The 12,018-nt window shown below is 38.9% G+C and overlaps 1 protein-coding gene across 1 annotated transcript; it reads right to left on the bottom strand.

Annotated features, from left to right (window-relative positions):
• Positions 1-4,211: 4,211 nt before the first annotated feature.
• LOC137256636 (NXPE family member 4-like) lies at positions 4,212-11,401 on the bottom strand. Its single transcript, XM_067794540.1, has 4 exons — positions 11,049-11,401; positions 7,165-7,845; positions 6,907-6,965; positions 4,212-5,174 (listed from the first exon to the last, which is right to left on the bottom strand). Exons 1-4 carry the CDS (start codon positions 11,150-11,152, stop codon positions 4,387-4,389), a joined length of 1,632 nt encoding a protein of 543 aa, XP_067650641.1. The 5' UTR covers positions 11,153-11,401; the 3' UTR covers positions 4,212-4,386.
• Between the last annotated feature and the right edge of the window lie 617 nt (positions 11,402-12,018).

The following is a 12,018-nucleotide window of genomic DNA, read 5'->3' as shown; positions in this document are numbered from 1 at the left end:
ATACACACGAGACATATACTCGAAACAAAGTGATGTCCCGCGGACAGAATAACAGTCTCTAGGCAGAATAGGTTCCCATTAATGAATATATAGTTACTCTATCAAACGGGCCGATAGCATACTGCTACGCACTGCAATGTGCACACTTAATTCATTCTCGCACAGCTTAAGAAACACCCTAAACAATGATGTCAATGGGCGTCTGGCTTTGAACCTTTAACTTCAGATAATATCTGAATGGATTTTCGAATGACATTAATGTGATACGAGGGTTGGCTGAAAAGTTCTCAGCCTGAGTGGTTTTTCCCCACCAGGTAGAGACAGGTGTTTGCCACCAATGAGGACAATCATTTAGTGAATCATAGACACAAGAACTACAAACGTACTAATAGTTTTATCTCAACTACAACTCCTTTGGTAAACCTACCCTCTGAAATCATCAGAAATGGACAAAACCGAATACAGGGCAGTCATCAAGTACTTGCAAAAGAAAGGGATGTCCCCAACACAGATACATGCTGACATGGTCTCCACTCTAGGGGATGATGCTCCTTCATTTTCCACAGTCAAGAAGTGGGCTGCAGAATTTAAGCATGGCAGACGAAGCCTTGGTGATGACCCACGCCCAGGAAGGCCTTCAACAGCAACCACTCCAGAAAACATCACGCAAGTGCTCGATATGTTGATGGATGATCGACGATTGACACTCGACATATTGCTAGTGTAGTGGGCATCTCTCATGAGAGGGTTGAGCATATTATCACCAACGAATTAGGAATGACTAAAGTTTCTGCAAGATGGGTGTCAAAGCTCTTGACAGCAGAACAGAAACGTGTCAGGTTCCAGACGTCCCTTGACAATTTGCGTCGTTTTGAAGCAGATCCCGATGATTTTGTGGCACGATTTGTAACCATGGATGAGACCTGGATACATCACTTTCAACCAGAAACAAAACTACAGTCAAAACAGTGGAAGCATCCTGATTCACCAGCTCCGAAGAAAGCCAAGTCTGTTCCTTCAGCTGGAAAGGTGATGGCATCAGTCTTTTGGGATTCCAGGAGTATTCTGCTCATTGATTATCTTGAAAAAGGTCAAACTATCAACGGCAGATACTATGCTGATCTACTGAACCAGTTGCGAGAAGCAATCAAAGCCAAACGACGAGGGATGATCGCTAAAGGTGTCCTCTTCCACCAAGACAATGCGCCTGTTCACAAATCGCGAATTTGTCAACAATCCGCGATTGTGGCTTTGAACTCATTGACCATCCTCCTTATTCACCTGATTTGGCTCCTTCTGTCTTCCACCTGTTCCCCAAAATGAAAATGGAACTCGCCGATCGCCATTTTGCAAGTAATGATGACGTCATTTCCGCTGTGACTGATTTTTTTAGGGTAGCTGAAGAAGATTTCTTCCTGACCGGGATTCGGGCCTTGCAGCATCGCTGGCAAAAGTGTGTGAACTTGGAAGGGGACTATGTAGAAAAATAAATTACAAACGTGGACTTTTTTTTCACAGTGAAGCTTAGAACCTTTCAGCCAACCCTCGTAAATAGGCTATGACAGGCTATGTGTTTTGGATTAAAAAGCCGCCTGGCGAATAAACTCTATGTGAATATTTAGCCAAGGTTCACTAAATGTAATTTCTATTCCTCATATTGTTTTTAAAAGTGTATTTATGTGCTAATCTGAGATATGTTGACTTGAATAAATGGTATACTAAGGAATACAAACCATGGTTATTAAAATCGGTGTTCATAGGGCAAATTCTGTTTACACGTGAACTAGAATCTATAGACTTGGGCCATAGCAGTAGATTTGCGATGTTAGTATTTTCAAACAAATGAATTCTACCATGACCATAATGAAGACACTAAATTGTGATTGTTGAATCTATGTCATTTAGGGGTATATAATGACGTTATATACATATGATTTTCCCACACAGTTTGTCTTTTTTTAAATCAAAATAACGCGGTTATGGCAGATAAACATAGTGTATTGGGAATTCAGAGGTATATAACGAAAATATCAACAATCGGCACAGATCTTGAGTGATCCAATCATAAATCACCACAATTTTGCAGTTTATACTCAGTTGACTATGTCGGACAAATCTGCTCTCTTTCGTACTTGAACGAAATAGATAGTCAATATTCATGGTGACTTGTATACATGGAAAACCGAAAGATGTAATGCATTAAGGCAAACAAACTTTAAGTAATCGTTGATGTCAAATGATTCACGTGAACATGTCAGAATTCTATAATGTAAATATAAGTTGTGTAACAGTGAGTGAGTGAGTGAGTGAGTGAGAGAGTTACAATTCAACGTCACATCCGCAATATTTCAGCCATATCGTGACGGGAACGTAACATTAAAAAGGAACATATGAGTATTATAAAAACCTGTCGACGAAGGAGAGTAAAACAACTAGAACATCACAGAAAAGAATGTAAAACGAGTAGCTATGCCTAAAACAATTTATCAAAAGAGGACAGTACAATATAAAACTGGGCTATAGATTGCTAACAACTGAAGGTAGATCACCATACTATGGACCATGGGGACTTACAGTACCTATGCTACCTGCATGGACCCTAGTTGGATTTACATCATCACCTCAGCCGTCAGCAATTTCGGAAATCTAGCCATACAATAAAAAACAAAACACTTATACTACGATTAAAAACCTGGCAATTTAGAATTTACTTTGAATGTTTTTGGACTTACGTACTTCAACCCCCTTTGAGGGTACAGCCACGAACAATTCAAGTTACTAATTCAAACTACCAGTCATTAAAATACACCTATTCACACAACATACTATTCAAAATTCAACCAAAAAATCAATTTCTTTTAAAAAACCTATAATTAAATGAGAATTAACGCTGGTAAAAAGATCCTTCATTGATTTAACTATAAAATATTTATCCCTCGTGATGGAGAATTCAACACAGTCGAGCAGAATATGCTTGACTGTGACTCTCATCACAAGGGATACAAAACGGAGGATCCTCACCTTTCAAAAGGTACGCATCAGAATATCTATTGTGGCCAATACGACATCGTCGTAAAATAACCTCTTCAAATCTGGACTGACAACCCAAGTGGGTATAACCGATGTAAGGTTTTATCTCTTGTGATTTATTGATACCCACTTGGGTGTCCCACTTCTTTTGCATCAGATTACGGATATAAGATCTAATGGTGGCTTTGTAATCACTGTAAGGAATAAGAAGTGGTGTTACAGATTTGTTGAGTGCTGCCTTGGCAGCAAGATCGGCCATTGCGTTACCAGAAATGCCCACATGGCTTGGTAACCAACAGAAGACGATGTCGTATTGGCCAGTAGCAGGATTATTATCCAATTCAAAAATATCAATTAAAAGTGGATGTTTACATGACAAATTTTTAATCGCCTGAAGACAAGAAAAGAATCTGAATAGATTTTATATTGTTTACGTTTAGGGTGTTTTTGAATATATTTAAGAGCCATTAGTACATACGGCGTTAGCTTCAGCTGTAAAAATAGAACTGTTGCCTGATAATCTAGACGATATTGTTCTGGATCCAGTGACAGTGACACAAGACTCTGCACCACCGTCCTTGGTCCCATCTGTAAATAAGGATTTATATTTGCTATATTTATGTTTTAATTGATTATATTCTTGTTGTATTGTAATTCATTAGTTTCTGATTTTTTAAATGTAGTTAATGTTAGCTCCACTTTTGGCCTAACCAACTGCCAAGGAGGAGAAGAAACAAGTCGGGATGGAGCTATAGTTTCCAGCTCAATACTAGAAGCAGCAAGAAATGGCTTAATTCTGAGCCCTAGAGGCGGAAGAAGGGAAGACGTTTTGTTATAGAAATCCTCATAAAGAGGATTAAAGACACAATTAAATGCAGGATTAGACTCGTTAGAAGCTAATTTTGTAATGTACTGTAAAGATAGTTTTATACGGCGTTGGTTGAGAGAAGGCTCATCAGCCTCGACGAGTTGTGTAACAAGGGCAGTCTGAATATGATACCTTTATTCACATTTTCTTTGGGTTTCTTTTTGTTTTTGTTTTGCAATTTATATGAATATGTGTTTGTATTCTACTAGTCTGTCGTACAGATCCTGAAGCAACTATATCAAAGAAAGACCACGCAAGTCTAGAAAATGTGGCAAGTCTAAATTAACAACATCAGAAAAAGAGTCTCAGGGCACCATTTCATTATATTATTTTTTTACTATGAACTTTTTTCAGCACAATATGTTCATTCATGAATAAATAAATAGACAAATAAATGACTCTCTGTATGTAATGCAATGAACATATAATGCAAGACATGTTTTATAAAGATATGTAAAGATTGGTATGATTATATTAACAACAGTTACTCATGTTCTATGACACAACAGTGACATCATGTAATGCACCATTGATTTAACATCAACCATATCTGGGTGAACATTTCCCGGACCAATTGCAACAGTCAAATCCCAAAAGTCAAGGTAGATAACTCGATCAGCAAAGGGAGCAAACTCTTTTCTAAGTATGTCTGAGTAAATTAATCCCCAGTAAGACACGAGTTCCTGTGCGACACTTCTGTAATACGCGTGAGGACCACGAACAGCTATGGTCACTTTCGGAGCACGTGACAATAACTTGCCCACTGACCGCACCATCACACGAATATGGTCACGGTACACGTCAGGATGAACCAAGTTAAAATGGACGTATATATAAAGAACGACAATATCTTCTGTGTTATCTGGAAGACTGTCGAGAAGAAGATGTTGGGGTTTATTTACAGTGGAAGCATATCGCTCAGCTCCGTGGAAAAATGGGAATTCGTGTGCATACCAAGACACAGAAAAGTTATCTTCTTTGTCCGTGAGCAGCTGAGGGTTGTGGCCAGTGCTTACATCAGGAATACCTAATGTGTAGTGGAGACTTCTTTTGAATTGTTGACTCGTGGAATCTCCGGGCAGCCACAGTCGTTTGTCCTTCAAGCACCTACGGTACGTCATTGGAGTCAAGGACAAATTGTCATGACACAACGTTGGGTGAAAGGTGCCACCAAAGAAGAGTCCGATTGGAGACACCATCTTCCACGTCATTTCCGGCGGAAGTCTATTACACGGGGTTGTTGGTCGGGATACTTTTAAGTCGTTTGAAATATCCTCTGAAACAAATGTTTCCGCATGTGTATCAGTCATATGGTTCAAGCAAATAATGTTTAATCTGACATGTACTTAATTATCGTTACATTGCACAATTGGTAAAAAGTATCGTAACAGCATTACTCAAAAAGGCAGTTTACTTTGAAATGAGCTTAACATTTAGCTACATCGAATCAAAGTGTACATGCATTTGGTTCTTATATTTGTATTGAAAAATCCATGATTAGAAACTTTTCTCTTGATATGAATTAGCAAAATGTGCAAAGACACTTTCTTCAGTTTTGTTTGTTTGTTTGGTTTCCATTTCTTTTGAAAAACTGCAATATACCATACAACCTCTACCTGAAAAATCTACTTTTTCCCGATTTGGCTGAAAGTAGAATTGGTCGGGGCATGTGCTATATTAGTGAGTGTGTGAGCAATATTTCAGCCATATCGTGACGGGAACTTAACACTGAAATGGAATATATGTGTAATATAAAAACCTGTCGACAAAGGACAGTAAAAACACTAGAGTATCACAGATATGAATGTAAAACCAGCCTGAAAAACGAAAACATTTTAATTAAAGAAGACAATACAATATAAAACACGGGCTATAGATCGCCAACAACCGAATGTAGATCACCATACTAGGAACTATGGGGACTTATAGTAATTTTGCAACCTGCATGGACCCTAGAGGGATTTACACCATCCCTTCAGCTGCTGGCGAGTGTACGAAATGCTAGCCAAATTTAAAATGACAAAAATACTACGATTAAATACCTGCTAGAATTAAATTTACATCGAATGTTTTGGGACTTACGTACCCTCTCAGGAGGACAATAATTTTACAATACTTCAACTCCCCATTGAGGGTACAGCCACTAACAATCTCAGTTACTAATATAAATTACCCGTAATAAAAATATCTATTTACAAATCCAATTCTTTTAAAAATGCAATAATTAAATGAGAACTCATATTAATAAAAAGGTCCTACATACTGCATGATTTAAATTAGGTATCCCTTGTGATTGAATATTCAACGCAATCAAGCACGACATGCTTGACCGTGATTCTTTCATCACAAGGGACACAAAATAGTGGAAATCCTCACGTTTCAATAGGTATTTATGCGTGTATCTGGTGTGACCAATACGGCATCGTCTCATAATGACCTCTTCAAATCTGGACTGACAACCCAAGTCGGAATAACCAATATAGCGGTTTTATTTCATGTCATTTATTGATGCCTACCTGGGTGTCCCACTTCTTCTGCATCAGATCACGGATATAAGATCTAATGGTAGCTTTATAATCAACCCCCCGACTCCCTTCCTCCACCGACACGGGCCGCAACCTACCGCAAACAGGTTGGTGGACCAAATATGCCCCTGGGCCCACAACAAGGGTGAAGGCGAACTCTTGGCGTTACCCAGGTTGGTGGACCAAATATGCCCCTGGGCCCACAACAAGGGTGAAGGCGAACTCTTGGCGTTACCCAGCACCCACCACGAGGAGGTGGCTCGCCACGGGTGCCGCTATATTAGTGACTAGAACTGGTATTTGTATTGACCACTGTCCAGTTGTTCGTTAATTATTGTATTCACTGCATTACGCATCTGAGGTGAAGCAGTATATGCGTTATAATTTTTAACAAAGCAAAGCATATTGACATCAGTTCTCGGCCTCACAACTATATGTGTAAAATGAACATTTTCAAAGAATCACAAAGATCCGAATACTTACTGTAAACAATTGTGATGTGAATCTTTGTGGGCAGATCATCGTCTTTTCCCTTGACAGATCTGTAACAAATTAACATTATAGTTCTACTAAACTATGTTAGTAGTGCTGCTACGAATACTACTAGTGATGTTGTTGCTACTGCTACTGCTGCTACTCTACTACTACTACTACTACTACTACTGCTGCTGCTGCTGCTGCTGCTACTATTACTACAGCTATTACTACTGCTACCGTTTTGCATGAACAATATTCACTGACAAGTGGTAAATGCTTCCATGGTAGGGGTGATTGGGTGGGTATTTTCTGTTCTCAGACCAAGAATTCTTCCCGTCTTCACACTTTAACTTATTCGGCTTGGCACAGAACCATGGAAAACCATAGTTCATATCCGTAAAATTACAGAAGCTTTTGAAGTTGTCAGGTTTAATAGAACACTCCGTGCTCTCGACATAACCATTGGAAACAAATTCCCTCTTTGGCTCCCACAGTGCATGATTTTTCACAAAGATGTCATAAAACATGGCAATTTCTTCTTTCCTCCTTTCCACGAAACACCGAATTGAGGCTGTGCCTTCCCACAATGCCCTGATCAAGCCAGTATAGCTTCCGTTGTTATGGTCGACCACATAACCAGCAACGGAAGCTCCCAATCTTGTATTCTCCATCCAAAGACGTAGGAAGTCCCCTCCGCATGTTTTCTTGTTCCCATGATAATCGTACGTGTCAATATTTACGCGGATTTCATCGCCAATGGAAAATACAACTTCATCATTCATGAGTGTCATCTTAGAGGTTTTGGCACTTGTACATTTCTTCGAGTCTGACTTCGTCCATTCATGCATCATTTCCGACTGGGATAAATAAAGTCTTTCTCCTTCAGGACGGATAGCGAAGCGGATGTGAAGTTTGGAGAAATCAGCCGCCATCATTGCGAATAAGCTGGAACGAAATGTGAAATAGTGAGTGAGATTTATGATGCATTCGACAACAATTCACATTTACCAGCTAGTGGGATGATGGAAATCCTCCTTGGGTCCATGTAAATCCCGTTGGGGTCCATGCAGATAGGAAAGGTACTTTACGTCCAAATAGTGGCTAGTATGGTGAATCCCCTGAACTGAATTTTGTAATGTCGATATATATTTCATATGTATGCAAATCTTTTGTTGTCACGGTATGGCTGAAGCACTGTCGATGTGACTCACTCACTCATTCAAACCACGGCGTATGTGAGCGTATTCTTCACCACCAGTACCACGTTCTACGAACTCTTACCAATGAAAGTAAATTATTCATCTGAACAGATCATTATTCTCAGTGTTACGTCTTATCTGTATCTGACCATGAAATATGTCTACCATATGCCCTTCTTGAACATTTGTTAAGGCGCCTAATGTTCTCTTCTGGAACATTTGTTAAGGCGCCCAATGTTGTTACCCGGGCTTCATGTAAACATAAAACCTTTAGATAACAACGACGCTTGTAAGTATTGAAATACTTCTCTTAAGAGTGCTGCGATAAAACATTTATATTTACACCAGCTTTGTAAGGAAATTTTATAGACAGTTGTCAAATCATCATTACGTTTTTATCGAAATTGCAATGTGTGTCTGTGCAAACAAATTGCATAGAAAGCACTAGTCTTGTTTAATTTGCACTGATTGGAACAATTGCGTGGTCTACTTTCATGAGGACGACACGTAAATATTATACTTCAGTACATATGCATTCTACATATAATATAAAATTGGGAAATGTATGAGGGACCCCAGGCTGTAAGATCATTACCCATTGATTTATCCCGTCAATAGTCTAGGCTGCATAAAAATAATTAAATGTTTCCCGGGCACATTTTTTTTTTCAAAAGTGATAGGGCGGTAGGACTTTTTTTTCAATTTATGACAGAAAACATGTGACGAGGGACGAACACATTTTTTTATCGCAGAAATACAGCTTGGGAAGTTTAGCCCGTGTAAATGAGTTGTAGATTCAGTCACAGTCGTTCTTACAGACAGTCAATCTTATAGTCGACATATGGATGATCGGGACGCGGCCAAGTCTAATATATTCATTTTAAGTGGCAGTAAAAATTTGTAGGCGAGCAAATAAAAATGACGCGCCGGTGCCCGAGAAACATTTTACTTTTATTGTCTAGCCTTATCCGTTTTGAATCAGCCCTCGTACTTATCTTTGCCCTACATACCAACGTGACCATGGTGACACTTCATGTTATGACATATCGGACCAGCGGATATGCTATTGGATTTCACAATTGACCAGCACGCACACGTACTTCTCCGAGTGCCCGTTATCCTTCACTGGAATGGGACACATAGGACACGGTTGTGTAATTAATAAGTATCCAAACCTTTACATTATGAGCTTTTTAATATAATATTGTTGAAAATACATTGAAAATATCTTAATTTACTTAGAATTATGTGTCTGATTGTGTCAGCAGATTGCAAGGAAACCCGATAGTTTAAGTATCTCGAGATTATTTTGTATTAACGTAAAACAATATGCAATTGAACTGTTCTCAAAGTAATATTAAAGTTTACTTCAGAGTACAGCAGTCCAGTGTTTTCAGGAAAAACAAATACTATCAGTTCTGTAAAACAAAAAATAATAACAAAACACTTTTTGTTTGAAAGGATCAAGCAGACAGAACTCTGGATAAGATAAGTTACTGTATAAAACAGATACAAACACCCAGATTTCAACCTTGTGATGACAGGTATTACTTTGACCAACTGTTAATTAGGAGATAAACATCATGTGTTGGCCAATTTCCGGGTGTTATTGAGTATTTGAATGCATTTGGAATCAGCCTGGGGTTCAAATGATATATTCCCGCGCTTCAAATACTCAATAACACTCAGAAACTGCCCAACACATGATGTTTATGTTTTACAAAAATGTAAATCAAAGGGTTTTACTGTCTGCTCTCGTTTACATCGAATACGGCCACAAAGTGTCATCACCTGGTCGTTTCAGCTCGTTCCCATGGTAACATTTGGAGTGGGTCATTTGTGACGTCATTCTAACTTTATCACAATATGATTTGAATGACGTCACCTCTGTTGATGACACAACAAGACAATTGTTTGCGATGTTTCTAAGTGTCAATACCCAGTGAATAGTCTTGCAGTTTCCGGAATTCTAACACCATTTGATCATGTTTCTCAGCCAATCAGATTACAGAACATAGAGACGAAACGTTAAATTTGTTCTAGCTGTTCCTTAAACGATAATACGTTTTGTTCAGTGGGTGGTGATGTATAGCCCGTATTTTATATTGTTTTGTCCAAATAGTGCTACTAGATAAAACGTTTACACATGTTTTAATCGTAACTGTGAAATTCTACTCATTTGACTGTCTTCTGGTGACAGGTTTAGTATAATGTATAGTATACATTATATATATGTATTACATATTTCATTTCAATATCAAACATGTTCTCGTCCCGATATAGCTGAAATATTGCCGATGTAACGTTAAACAGTAACTCACGCACGTTTTGTTCGCTTTTTGTATCTATTTGCAGTGCACAGTCTTTACTCGTACAAATGCAACTAAATATTCAGCAGCATAAATATTCTTCCGCAATAATAATTTTACGTTTTCCACATAAGTAAGTTGTGAAGTTTGTAAAATGGCTGTCAAGCACTGTTTGCTATACACACTGTCCATAAAGTGAATGGCGGGTGCTTTCCGTCGTAAGGGACTTATCTGACTCTAAAGCCGAAGAGATTAGATTACAAAAGGAATAGAAAGTTGACCCAGCAGGTCCGTGTCTCGTTTCGTTGTGAATAATAATTTTCTTTTGTTGTAGACATTTAGTTTTAATACTCTAGCCGTATTTCGGTGACAAACTGTCAGTTTTGAGTAGGACGCATTTGCTCTTATTCGTAACCTCCTGATGTCATGGTTTATTAGTTAAATGTATTCGTTGAATTCAAAAGAAACATTAATGTATGTATCAACTGTCATTTGAAAAAAAGTATTCGATGCATTCAAAATAAACATTATATGCGAGGTCGAAATATGTTTTTCTCATTGGCTAAAACAAACACTGTAAGTCGCGACATGTAAGACATAAATGTATTCATACACTGATACATATTCCGGGGGATCTTACCCAAATGTGTTTGGCCAGTGTGTCGTCTTCCAAAACATTAAAGCTCCAACCATCAAAAGAACAACAATGACGACGAAGGACGCCGGTTTCCTCCTTCTGAGCATGGTGGGAACGGGGGTCTGGTGACAATTGCGACATCAGCTTCTCCCGCTGTGGTGTCTATGGCCATGGGTATTTGATAAAGTCCTCTACCCTCATCTGACCGGTTGTGAACTGCGCGTCCCCAAGGCGTGACAAATGCTCAGGCGATAACACGGGTATGTCCTGAAAATATCAACACTGGCTTAACGGTAAATCATTAGGACCGACGGAGAGAGCATACATTTCCAGCCAAACTGGGACGTGTTTTGTTTGTGGCGAAGGATATACTGTTGTCGACTGATAATTTTCAATTGTATTTCTGTGAATGTGTAGTTATTATACTTCCCTCGATGGCGGCTTCTGAAAAAGTATATATTGTCAATGTATGATTTTTGTCTTCACGATATGGTTAAAATATTGCCGATGTGACCTCACTCACTCACCTATAAGAAGCCAAAATCGAACTCGGAAGTTCTGAAAACTCTTGGTGTCGGTTGAGTCACATCCTCGCGCGATGTTAAATTATGTTATTCTTCAACACGGAGAAATTAATAAGCACATTAGCAAATAAGCAATGCATTTGCACCATCAAGGTTTATCTGTGTATTAAATAATGTTTATTGTATACACGTGGAAGACTTGCAAATACTCGGGAAATAGTCGCTAAGCCAATTACCTGCCGTCATTCTGTGATGCTGATGACGCACGGATCTTTATTCACGGGTCTGTGACGGAGAAGAGGAGGGAGGAAGGTTAAGCTTGCAGCTACGGGAACACCTGATGCCATCCATCACTGTTTGCTTGTGATTCAAAATCAAATGCTCGTATGTGAGTGAGTGAACCGTTTGTGGAAATGGCGCGTACATGAGACCGCTATTCAGCGTGTCAT

The sequence above is a fragment of the Haliotis asinina genome, chromosome 11 (assembly GCF_037392515.1).
Source record: "Haliotis asinina isolate JCU_RB_2024 chromosome 11, JCU_Hal_asi_v2, whole genome shotgun sequence".
NCBI classification, from domain to species: Eukaryota; Metazoa; Mollusca; class Gastropoda; order Lepetellida; family Haliotidae; genus Haliotis; species Haliotis asinina.
Note: the sequence above shows the minus strand (reverse complement) of the source record. Positions and strands in the feature narration are given on the sequence as shown.